Raw genomic sequence first — 13,468 nt, 5'->3', positions numbered from 1 at the left:
TAAAATGTTAGCCACCCCTGGTGTTCTTTAAATGTGACAGAAGGAAAAGTTGGGGAAGAGGAAAAAAGAAAAAGTAACCTAAAATATAATTGTTACAGGCCATACTTCTTTCTGGTCATGAGGGCTAATGTAGCAATTGAAGCAACAGGGCCAGCTTCAGTATATACAACCTGTGGAGTCACATAGAGCCCAGCATTAGAAAAGCCCTGCACTCTGCACTTGGTTACTGCGTTGTTGTTGCTATGTTGAAATTAACAAGGAGCCCCACATTCTAATTTTTCACTAGACACTGCAAATTTTGTAACTAATACTGCATAACTCCCTTCTTCTAGCACTTACTCAAGTTACTCTTAGCCCTTGTCAGGACCTGGCTAGACTGGGTTCTTTACTCAGTGGGATAGCCCAAACCTTCCTTCTTTGTCTTTATTTGGTTCCCAGAGTTTTCCAATAGCACAACATTAGATAAGGAAGTACTAAATAATGGTGAATCCTCTAGGTTTTTGGCAATGTTCTCCTTTATGTAGCAGAAACCCATTTGCCCCATAGTAATCAGGATCAATCACTCTGGCCAGAAAAGCAACCAACAATTCTGGTTGAGTGCAGCAGTATGTGGAGTCTTAAATGGTCAGGGTGCAGTCCTAGACCAATTCATCAGATGACTGTGCCCCCTGGCAGAAGCAGTCTTCACTCAGGAACTAGAACCTTCAGCCCAAGGTTGAAGAAACCAGAAGGAAAAATTCACTCAGGAACTAGGACTACCCAGTCCAAGTTTGTAGAAACCAGAAGGAAAAATTATTTAATGAATTAAGGGTTAATAATGAGAAATATCCCTTTTGTCCCTGACTACATGATTCTGAATCTAGTAGTAAGAGTTCCATATATTGTCAATAGTTTTATGGTATATGCCCAGTGGTAAACTGATAAGTATTTAACAACCAGCTCTTTAGAAAAAAATAAGACCTTATTTGTAGGGTTAGTCAGTTTCTGAAGTATGAATACAATTTAAGTTGCCAATGTCTGAACTCTAAATTGAAGGTATGCAGTAAATGTTGTTTCACCACACAGATGAAACAGACATAAATGACCTCAAGAATATAAATGCCTTAGTCAGTTTTTATTTCTATAATACAATACCACAAACTGCTGGCATATAAACAACAACAATTTATTTCTCACAGTTCTAGAGGCTGGGAATTCTAAGATCAAAGTGCTAGCATATTTGGTGTCTGGTGAGGGTCTATTTCTTGGTTTATCTGACAGAAGTGGAGCTCTGGTCTCCTCTGCCCCTGATAAGGGTACTAATTCCATTCGTGAGGACTCCACCTCTCAAAAACACCACCTCTAGTGTCATCACATTGGGAATTAGGTTTCAATATATGAATTTGAGGGGAACACATTCAGTCATAGGAATAGATAATAGTTAAATGTAGTAAAATCATTAGGAAGTGATAAGGCTTGAGTGTTTGTTACTTTTTTAAAAAACATTATTTAGACTGGGCTCGGTGGCTCAGCTTGTAATCCCAGCACTTTGGGAGCCTGCAGGTTCGAGGCCAGCCCAGGCAACTTGATGAGACCTCATCTCTACAATAAATGAAAAAATTAGCCAGGCGTGGTAGCACACGCTTATATTTCCAGTTACTTGGAAGACTGAGGCAGAAGGATTGCCGGAGCCCAGCGGGTCGACGTTGGGGTGGCCGTGACGTGCCACTGCACTCCAGCCTGGGCAATGAAATGAGACTCCATCTCAAAAAAATTATTTAATTGTAAATGTATGTAATGTGCATACATACATGTATGTACGTACATATATGGTGAAAATTTAGTTTTATTTCAGAATAAAAATGCATATACTGTTTATTTTGAAATAACTACCTTTGAGTTGCAGAAATAGCAGAGTTACCATATACCCTTTGCCCTGCTTCCTCTAATGTTAATCTATGACTATGGTCTATTTTTGAAAGCTAAGAAATTATTAGCCTTATTATCAAGCAATCTACAGACTTTATTCAAGTTTTCTATTTTTTCATTAATGTTCTGTTTCTGTTCTAGGATCCAATACAGAATATCACATTGCACTTAATATAATCGAATTTTTAAGCATGGCTGTGTTTAACTACTGGCTTGCAAAATTCTTAACAAATTGATTAGCTTTTGTGAGTCAGTACAAGTCAGCTCCAGCACATAGCTCCATATACTGTACTCTGGAGAACAGCAACCAACCTCATCGAGTGTAGTCTCTCAACTGGTGCTATTACCAGGCCTTTAAGTCATCCAGCTGTTCTACCAAGCCTGTTACTTCTTGGGGATGAGAGCTCGTAGTAAAACTAATGAATTTGGTAGGCATGAGCCTATTGCTGCATTTTCTCTGCAATAAAATGTGTTCCTTGGTCAGAGGTGATCATGTATGGGACATAACGGGAGTGGATAAAACATTGTATAGGCCAGGTATGTGGCTCACGCCTATAATCCCAATACTTTGCGAGGCTGAGATGAGAGTATTGCTTGAGATCAGACAGTATAGTGAGATCTTGTCTCTACAGAAAATTTAAAAATTAGTCGACTGTGGGAATACACACCTATAGTCCCAGCTTCTCAGGAGGCTGAGGCAGGATTGCTTGAGCCCAGGAGATCAAGGCTATGGTGAGCCATGATCATGCCACTGCAGTCTAGCCTGGGCAATAGAGTGAGACTCTGACTCCAATAAAAAAAAAAAAAAATGTGGTGCTGGCAGAAAGACTACAGGCAGGATGGCAAATAAGTATTCAGAATATGGATCTATGTGAATACAATTCGCTGCTCCCTCTATGGTGGAAGAAGTCCAGCATAATCAACCTGCTATGTAGCTAGTTGGCTCCCCTTAGAAAGGTGCCCTGTTTGTGGCTCAACATCCGCCCCTGCTGTAGACAGGTTGGACACGAAACAGTAGCAACAGCCAGGTTAGCCTTGGTGAGGGGAAATCCAGGGTTGAATCCATACACAGCCTTAATTTTAATTATCCGGTCATTATGTTTTTCTTCTTGTTTCTTTCATCAATTTGTAGAATACTAGCAACAGTGTATTTTTCTAACTGCCTAACCCCTTCCAACTCACCCTCAGTTGATTAACTTGTCTCATTTTTTCTCAAGCAAATTTGAAGTAGGAATTCTCTCTTCTCCCAACTCCCTCACTCTTCACCAAAGAGATGGAATGAGATACCTGACTAGTAGATGACATCATTGGGCTTTTTTTTTTCCCTTCAGTGGGTAATCCAGGATTTAAACTGTAGGTTTAGAGTCATATTATTCACTTAGATTAAGGATAGAATGCTAATATTTTGATCTTAAACAATATGACTTCCATGTCTTTTTCTCAATTGGTTAGGGAAGAAAAGGTGTTGTGTACTGAACCTCTAAAATCTCAACATCTTGGTTATTGGTCAGATGCCTTGAGAATTATACCAGAAGAAGCATTTTGGGATCAAAACAACATGTGGTAACATTAAAGAGTGAGCATTAAACATGGCTCTAGGCTTTAAGATTTAACAGGCTTAGCCTGCACGAATTTATGTAGTTTGAAAATTTTACAACTGCTTATACTGTGATCAGCAATTGAATTTTACAGTAGTGCAGTTGGCATTTAATTAGAACAGGCCAGGCATCTGTCCTAGTAAGCGGATTATGTGGGTCTCAGAGTAGTTACTGCAACTTTTTCTTGCATTGAACATTAGGTTCAGACATTGTGTCAGGCATTGTCAAAGGAACATTTTCCCTTTGACAGTGTTTCTCAGCCGATGTGCAAGATATTAAAATGCAAATGTAGTTAACATACATGGACTATGGAGTACTACTGAATGCCAGTACTAGTACTAGTCCTAGTTTTAATACTAGGCCTGGGTATCTAGAACTAGATCAGCTACCCCAAATTCCATGCCTCTCTGTGTGGTTTTTGAACTGTATTTGAGGACAATGGGGGCCATATGGAAGGAAATTTTTTTCTTTACTTTTTCGTTCTTAGTTCAGTGGTTTCATCAGCCATGTGGTCTGAAGCTGGCAGAAGTGTAAAACTGGTATTATTGACAACAACAAAAAAGAGAATATACTCCTTTGGAAAACCAAAGTAGAGAGGCAATTCAATTAAATTATTACAAACCCAAAGGTGGAAAAGGTAATTAAATTTTTTAAAAGACCTGTTTCTGAAGTCTTAGTCTCTGGGAAATAGGTATTCTTAGGAGATCCGGGAGAAACTAGCCTGAAAAATATGTTTCCGTTTTATTATAAGAAATGAGCAGTGGAAGATTAAAAGCAAAATCAAAGAAGATTACTTGATTAAGCTGGAGGAAGAGAGAGAGGTTGAATTTAAAAAATTATGATGTATTTCTCAAACATCATAGGCAAGAAAGGAAAAATTATATATTTAAGGAAAAGATAGACAGGCATAAAAGAATAATTTCAAAAAGTAGTAGAGAAATAGAATGTTCTACAAAAAGGTAGTAGAAAATGAGGAATATGTTAGATATTATTAGGTTAGAAAAATATCTAATATCTACTGAAATATAACAAAGCATGGGAAGCAAGGTTTCTAAACAAACTAGAATAACTCACTTATTAAGTCAGCATTCAAATACGAAGAATATCGGGATAATCTTGAATCCTCTCTAATTAATATTTTTTAAAAAGTTGGTTATGCACAGTCTTCTATTATTTGTAACATTATTGATAGCATATTTCACAAATGACTTTGGTTCACCTCAAGGAAGAACTGTTGAGAGCCACTGTCCTAAAAAGTATGTAAGGTAGTGGGTATAAATTATGACACTGGAAATCAATCAAGAGGTTTTTTTTTTTGTTGGTGGTAGTGGTGAATACATAAAAGTTACATAATCGTGTTTTGTGCTCTGGATCTGAGATTCATTGGAGGTGCAGGTAATCTTTGGCTTTAAATGGTGATGTGGTGAAAGAACATGTTACCAACACCAGAGGGCACTATGCCACCAAGACATCTCTCTGAGAGGTTCCCACACTAGCACTCATTACAACTTCTCCTACATTCCTGCACTACGTTGGCCACTCAGAAAAGCCTCCTGCTTTTTCTTTTTGCTATCCTTAGATGAGGACTGATGCCAACATTGAAAAAGAACAAGGAATTAAGGGAAACTGCTAGAAACCATGCAGTTAGCAGTTAGATTTAATTGTTAGCCTATATTGTTCTCCTCTGGCAAATTCCTAAATCTTGATCTCTCTGGTCCTCATTATCCTTATTTAACCCTTCACACTCAGATGCCCCCTCGAAGGGGACATTGTAAATCTAGCAAACCACTCTGATGTCACCTATAAGGAGACATAGAGAGATTGCTGATGATTATACAGGACAAACTTATGCAAGTGCAAAATTTTAAAAATGTATGTTTCCTTGAAGTCTTCTATTCAAAAACAATGAAAAACCTATGTACCATTTGAAATCTGTCAGGCTTCTGATCAACCTGTTGAGAAGTGGTTTTCAGGAATCATCAGTATGTTCTTCCACATCGTCTTCAAACAACAGATTGGACAATAAATTACATATTATTAACGTGGGAGGAAGAAAACGAGACTGCATTGTCTGCTTAAATAGAAAAACACCAGGTAGAAGACGTCAAACAAATCACTATATATCAATGAACCTGCAACGCATGTTGGTGACTGTTTCACACGTTACCACGTTATATTTTAGAAAAATATAAGATACAAAATGTTGATGCTTTTGGTCATCAATGAGTTCCTCAATGTCCAAAATTCCATTAGAAGTCAAATATCATTACAATAAAATAATTGGTTCCAACACTAAACTATTTAATATGAAATGATTCATTTTTTACTATTTCGTAAAACAGTTTGGTCAAGTTGCAGTTAGGTGATCTGTGAGCTGTTTCTGAATGCAAAAGGGATACAATTCAGGCAAGTATGTCTAATGAGCACAAATTGCTCTATATTAGAAGGCAAGACTAGATTCTGTTGATCCTCTTTCTAAAGGTGGGAAGTCAGATTGGTCTATTTAGGCCTATTAAGATTGTATATAACTCCCGGAACTTTCCAAAGAACGCTCATCATATACTACCAATAATCTACACTTATTATAAACCTTCTTCTAGATCTAGTTAGTAAAGGGGTCTTGTCCTCTTACTTTTTTTTTGAGTAAGAGTCTTACTCTGTCGCCCATGCTAGAGTGCAGTGGAATGCTCACAGATGCCGCAGCCTGAACCTGCTGGGTTCAGGGGATCCTTCTGCCTCGGCCTTCCCAGTAGCTGAACCCAAAGGCACGCACCACCATGTCCAGCTAAATTTTTTTATTTATTGTAGATACAAGGTCTCACCCAGTTGCCCAGGCTGGTCTCGAACTCCAGGACTCAGGCAATCCTCTCAATCCAGCCTCCCAAAGTGCTGGGATTACAGCATTTTCTTACTTTTACAATACAAATTAAGAGGTAATTTTTCAAGCAAGGTTTGCCTCAACATTCATTACCTCATCATTTATTGAACATCTGCTCTTTGCTAGGTTTACATCTTCTAGGTGCTGGCAAAAATACACAAGTTGTGCTTTCATTAAATTTTCAATTTAGGAAATAATAAAATTTTTTAATTGTAAACTTGAGCCAGTAAGTTCTACTAAGAGAGCTACATAAAGCTACCAGCAGACACTGTTGTAAAAGGAGAACCTTCTCCTTGGTCCTCTGAAGGTTCACTAGAAATCACTGATTTGAGGCAGGTTAATAGGAGAAAAGGTACATAAATTTTTCTAACATGTATACATGGAATCACAGTGATTACCCAACCCTTAAGGGGGTTCAGAGCTTATATACCATACTGGCAACACAGATTATAAGAGAGTGGAAAAGAGGAATTCTGTTGAGGGTATTACTAGGGAGCATGAATGGATCAAGAAGTAGAGGTTAATTTGTACATGATCTTGTGGAAGGGTCTGCTGAAATGTGGTTACATTCTTGGTCTTCCCGGAAGGGGAAGCAACATAATTGTTCCTTTTGGTGAGTCTGGACTTTGGACCATAGAGAGAATAACTTTATCCTACACTTGGGGGAGAGGGAGGTCAGAGGGATCTTGAGGCTTTTTTAGTGCAGCCTGTCAAAATGTCATATTTTAGGGTATTGATTTCTGAGCCCCAACACTGTTTAACAAGGAGACTCGTTCAATCCAGGAAGGTTAAAAAATGGTTCTCCTAAGAAAACGATCTTTGAGATCTGATAAATAAGTAGGTATCAAACAGAAAAGAAGTGTGGAGGTAGGGAAGAGGAAAAGTAGGGCAGAACAACCCGAGCACTATATAAAACTCTGTGGAATAGGACTCGCCCCTCCTCCCCCAAAATCACTGAATTCAGTGTATGGTGGGGGAAACAAGATAAGGCTGAAAAGTTGGAAAATCAGGGATCTTCAACAACATAAAAATCACTATAGCCAGGCTCGGTGGTTCAATCTGTAATCCCGCGCCTTTGGGAGGCTGAGGTGAGTGGATTGCTTGAGTCCACGGGTTCGAGACCTCATCTCTACAATAAATCAAAAAATCAGCCGGGCATGGTAGCACATGCCTGTAATTCCGACTACATGGAAGGCTGAGGCAGCAGGATCGCCGGAGCCCAGCAGCTTGAGGCTGCAGTGGCCGGGAGTGGCCACTGCACTCCAGTCTGGGCGACAGAGTGAGACTCCAACTCAAAAAAAAAAAAAAAAATCACTATGGTTCAGAGTTCAGTGTTATGTTGGAGGAATGAGATGAGGCTGAAAAGCTGGACAATCAAAGATTTTCAATAACATAAAAATCACTATGGTTCAGAGCTCTTTGTATGATAGGGGAATGAGACAAAGCTAAAAACTGAACAATCAAGGATCTCTAACAACGTAAGACCTGAGTATTTATGTTACAGAAGTTTTTACCTCCGCATCAGCTTAGACCAACAACCTTGGTTTCTTGACCCACAAACAAGAAGATTGAGGAATGCGGATATCAAAAGGTTGAGTGAAAGAAGTTTATTAAACAACAAAGCTCTCCAGAAAAAGAGAGGTGGCCCAAAATGGGGGAGTGTTGTGTTTTTCTCTCTCCCTTCTAGGAGTGTTCTCATTTGCATCGTACCCACCTCTCACCCTCCTAGCTGTTTCCTGGCCCCAGTCTTTACCACGTGTGTGTGCCCTTGTCCAGTTACTCCACCTTGATTATTACCCATACGTACCACAAAAAAACCCACTCGGGGGGAAAACCTCAATTCTAATGTCATGCTAATGATATTATAATAAGCTTAGGTTAAGTTAGGACTCTTAGTTAAGCTATTGCGCCTGCATACAAATGGCAAAAAGTCCCTTTGAACAAAACATCCTGGCTTAAGATGTTCTTAACCATATTAACCACATTTACAATTGCTAGTTATATAATGAGGGCAGTGCAGGGATGTTCCCGCAGGTGTTACTTCTCCTGCGACCCCCCCCCCCCCCGTCTCTCTTAATAGCCAGCGTCTTATCTCCTCTCTCATTTATATTCTAACAGCCACGGAAAGTCACTAAAGAGTTTCAAGCAGGATATTGCCGTGTGATCGTATTTGTATTCGAAAAGACTGTTCTGGTGCTATGTGCAAAATGGATGCAGAAAGCCAGGTTAGGAGGCTGTTAGTCTTTATGGGAGGGGTGGAGACTTGCCAAAAACAGGAGTGATGTTTAAAAAGTGAAATCCAGCCAGGTGCGGTGGCTCACGCCTGTAATCCCAGCACTTTGGAAAGCAGAGGCGGGAGGTTCGCTTGAGGCCAAGAGTTTGAGATCATCTTGGGCAATATAGCGAAACCCACCCCCGTCTCTACAAAAATACAAACTGAAAAATTAAGAAATATCCCCAAGACGTGGTGGAGTACACAATTTGAAATGTGCTCGTTGCGCTTCTGATTTCAAAGAAGCGATTGTTTTAAATTGCCTGGTAAACGAAAAAGGCCCATTCGATTTTAGACACTGATACCTATGCATGAGAATCCATGGAGTCATCGTGGTTATGTCCTTAAACATGTTACTGTATTGGTGGGCCCTATGGAAATGATCCTTGATGCAGTAGGGACTGGCGGCGGCACGTAATGAAGGACGTTGGAGGAAAGTCTCCTCCCCGATCAACAGAGCTTGGGTCTATGGCAACAAGTCTGGATTGCCATGAGGAAGGTTCGATTCACCTCTGAAGATTAGGACCCAGGGAATGCTCAGAAATCCCCAGTCACTCCACGTCAGGCGGCGCCGAAGCCGCAGAAAACCCTGGACTCCATCCCGGGTTTCGCCCCAGTGCTATGGCGGTATTCAGGAAATCCGAGACTTCCCGGAAGTTTAGAACAAGGAGGCCCTCATCTTCTACGGTGGCCGGAAAGGTCCTGGGCTATGCGGCAAAAAGTCATATGGGAAGAAAGGTTCACGCGCTTTGCAAAACTCTCCGGATGGTGAGTCTGTAGATCCTTCGCTTCACCCGCCGCGCCCTGATTTCCTAAAGGGCTCGTCAACCAACAAGTCTCTCCATTGGCTTAGAGAAGAAAGGGCCCGCCCTTTCCTGTCGTCAATTGGCTGCCCGTTCCGGCAGGTTGGGGGCGGGGTTTGGGCGCCTTTAGATTGCATCAGCTGGTCCATTCGGTGCCACGTGACGCAAGCGCAGTGTTCCCAGACGCTCCAGCCCACGTCGGCTCGTCTCGTTGCTCCTCTCTAGACTGTCGCTCTCGGGTTTTGTCTTCTACTCGTCAATGTTTGAGGAGAAGGCGAGCAGCCCTTCGGGAAAGATGGGAGGCGAGGAGAAGCTGGTGAGCCGACCTAGTGCGGTCGGGAGACCGACGCTGCGCCACGGGGCGGGGGCGGGGAGCAGGATGAGGCCCGGGCCGAGTGGGGCGGAGGTGCTAGGAGTGGGGACGATGGAGCTCCTGGACAGTCAGAGCCCCTCTTTAGAAATCGGCCTTGTGTAAAGTAGGGTGAGGCCTTACTATTCATCTTCGAGTTCCTCCCTGTTTTGCAGTTCTTGAGTGAGTGGCTTGCTCAGAGTCAGGAATAAAAAGCCGAGACAAGATCATAATCTCAGGCTTGGAATATCCAGACTTGTGTTTTTGGCTTACTTTAAGCGAGAAGAGCATTGCAGAGCCTTATTCAATTAACTCCAAGACCCTGCGGGGGTAAAGAACCCCAGGTTAAGGGAGGAAAACCGCGTTTTCGAGATCTGATGCAACCTGTCCAAGTGTGGGTGGTTTATAAGTAAATGGCGTCTGGTGCTGGAGGCGTGCCTTATCCCATTCATGCATGCTGATCTTTTCATCTTTGAACTTCTTCTTTGGTGTCATCCGCTGCTTAACGACATGTTTCAGGTTACTGTCATGCTGTCAGGTCGAGGTTTGTTTTTTAAGGTAACGAATGTTTTAAGTATTCACTCTGCCTGGCACTGAGCTGGACCATGCAGGTAGGAGGATGAATAGGACCCAGTCTCTGACTTTGAGGGCCTCAGAGCCAGCTTGATGTATAGGAGACAGGACAACAGTTACAGTGCTGTGTGATCATCCGTGTGGGGTTACAGCAGAGAGAGCACCTAATTGTGCTTGGGAGAGCTCTCTTGAATTGAGTTTGGAAGAATGAGTTCACTAGGAAAACCAGACAGGTCAGGGCTTCCTAGGTAAATGTGGGACAGTGAAAAGATACACGCGGGTGAATAGTGTCTGAAATTTACTTGCAAGGGTCATGCCTGAAGGGAAGGTACAGCCATCACAAGGCACTTGGAAGGTGCATTGGAAAGAGGTGAGGCCACATGCAGGAAGCTGTTTAATAGTGAGAAGTAATGATGTCTGCAGCTGAAGGAGACTTCGCCCTGACTCTGACAGGTCAAGTCACTTATTGAGTGAGTGCTAAGTATGGGTCTGGCACTGTATGAATGCATTGCATGCATTAACTCATTTGATCTTCCTAATAACTGTGAACTGGTTTCTGTTATCTCGATTATACAGATGAGGAAACAGGCATAGGAACAGTAAGTAACTTGCTCAAACACAATATCCTGCAAATACTCATAATCCATGTTCTATTCTGAATGAATTGGAGCAGATACTCCCTCAAGTTGTTGGACTTCCAGGACATACCTATCTCAGCTGTCAGTTTCTGGAATTGAATTTACTTAAATTACACTTTGCAGATACTTTCTTCCTACTCCTAAACATTCCTGAGAAAGATAATTCTGTAGCTTCCCTTCACAATCCAGTTCTGTGTCCCAACTTTTAGGATGAAGTTTTAGATTGCTTCTATGTACATAAATATATTGCACATAAACTCACGGAAATAGAAAATAGTTCCTCACCCTCTTCCTAGTTGTTGTAGTAAGGAGGGAGTAGGTCTCAGAGTTCTAGAGAGAGCTATTTTAATGTCACAGTTGTACTACTTATCAGCTGTTACAGTTGGGCAAGTTACTTGCCTTTTTTTTTTTTTTTTTTTTGAGTTGGAGTCTCACTCTGTCGCCCAGACTTGAGTGCAGTGGCCGCTCCCGGCCACCGCAGCCTGGACCTGCTGGGCTCCAGCGATCCTTCCGCCTCAGCCTTCCAAGTAGCCGGAATTACAGGCATGCACTACCACACCCGGCTAATTTTTTATTTATTGTAGAGATGAGGTCTTGCTGCCCAGGCGGGTCTCAAACCCGCGGGCTCAGGCAATCCACTCACCTCAGCCTCCCAAAGGCACAGGATTACAGGCTGAGCCACCGAGCCCAGCTGTTACTTGCCTTCTTTAAGCCAGTATTCTCATTTGTAAAATGAAGAGTGTTTAGAACAAAGAAAACCCTTGTGTTAACTCTTTTTTTGTTTACTACTTCTGTTCATTTGGTAAATATCCATGTGGCCAAAACCAAAATGTTTTATCAGAAATATTAATTTATTTTACTCTTTCCATCTTAAACCTTCACAGACAGACCTGCAATTAGTTTGTATCTTTCTTACCCAGTATACTTAACTAGTTACATCAACTCGACCATGTAACAAAGGTATATATAGGGAATGCTGTAACCCTGTTGGTTAGTACTTTATTTGATTAGAATGAACTTCAGTTATGTTCATTAACCGTCTGCTGAATACAAATGAACCTTTAAAGTTTATTCAGACTCCTGAAATGAGGGAAATTTTTGTTCAGCATGAAATTAGGAGTCGTCTTTTTAAATGTTTTTATTATACAAGTAACATGTTTTACAAGATATAAAAGACAATGACAAAATGTCTATCTGCTGATAAGTGATTAAACAATGGAATCTTATTTGGCAATAAAAAGGAGTGAGATACTCGTACATGTTAAAACATGATGATCTTGAAATCATTATGCTAAGTTGAAGAAGCCAGGCACAAAAGACCATCTAATGTATGATTCTATTTATGTGAACTACCTGGAATAGGCAAATCCACAGAGACAGAAACTAGATTAATGGTTGCCATGGTCTGAGGGATGGTGACAACAGGAGTGACTGCTAACTGGCACAAGGTTTATTTTTGGAGATGATAAAAATACTCTAAAATTGATTGTGGTGATAGTTGCACAACTGTTGATACACACTAATTCTTCTCTCTGATTTTTCCTACTAGTTCACCATTTAATTGAATTATGTACTTTATATGGGTACATTGTATGGTCTGTGAATTGTACCTTAATAAAACTGTTTAAAAATCAAAGATTACAAGCACACAAAGTTAAGTAAAATGCACCCCTTTATATTCCTGGTACAGGATTTACTACTTTAAAACTTTCTAGCCGGGCACGGTGGTTCAGTTTGTAATCCCAGCACTTTGGGAGGCTGAGGCGAGAGGATTGCCCGAGCCCGGAGGTATTGAGACCAGCCCGGGCAACTTGGTGAGATCTTGTCTCTACAATAAATCAAAAAATAAGCTGGGCATGATAGCACGTGCCTGAGGTTCCAGCTACTTGGAAGGCTGGGGTGGAAGGATCACCTAAGCCCAGCATGTCAAGGATATGGTGGCCATGAGCATGCCACTGCACTCCAGCCTGGGTGACAGTGAGACTCCAACTAAAAAAAAAAAACCAACTTTCTATGATTTACTTGTTTCTGAGTCTGCATTCCATATAACTTTTAGTGTTTGCTTCTGTCTGAGCCCTGGTCTGTCTTAACTTGAATTATTTTCTTAAACCTACTTTAGTCAGACTGGTTTTGTCATTTTGTCTCTAATTTTAACATTGCTGGCAATAAGCTGTATGTACACCTAGAACACATTTTCTCCATTCTCAAAACCCAGCCTGTTGAAATCCTTTCCAGGCCGGGCTCGGTGGCTCAGCCTGTAATCCCTGGTTTTGGGAGGCCGAGGTGAGTGGATTGCCTGAGCCCGCAGGTTCGAGACCCACCTGGGCAACTTGGCGAGACCTCATCTCTACAATAAATCAAAAAAACTAGCCGGGCATGGTAGCGCGCACCTGTAGTTCCAGCTACTTGAAAGGCTGAGGTGGAAGGATTGCCGAAGCCCAGCAGGTCA

At 41.4% G+C, this 13,468-nt stretch overlaps 1 protein-coding gene across 1 annotated transcript in view; it reads left to right on the top strand.

Annotated features, from left to right (window-relative positions):
* Positions 1 to 9,642: 9,642 nt before the first annotated feature.
* Positions 9,643 to 13,468, top strand: part of TARS (threonyl-tRNA synthetase) — a 31,411-nt gene continuing 27,585 nt past the window's right edge. The window contains exon 1 of the mRNA XM_008048456.2: positions 9,643 to 9,775. Coding sequence (XP_008046647.1) covers positions 9,719 to 9,775 — 57 coding nt within the window. The 5' untranslated portion in view covers positions 9,643 to 9,718. The remainder of the gene's footprint in view (positions 9,776 to 13,468) is intronic.

The sequence above is a fragment of the Carlito syrichta genome, unplaced genomic scaffold (assembly GCF_000164805.1).
Source record: "Carlito syrichta isolate Samal-C Ts95f unplaced genomic scaffold, Tarsius_syrichta-2.0.1 Scaffold123581, whole genome shotgun sequence".
NCBI lineage: Eukaryota > Metazoa > Chordata > Mammalia > Primates > Tarsiidae > Carlito > Carlito syrichta.
The sequence above is the reverse complement of the archived record's forward strand: the minus strand, read 5'-3'. Positions and strand labels throughout refer to the sequence as shown.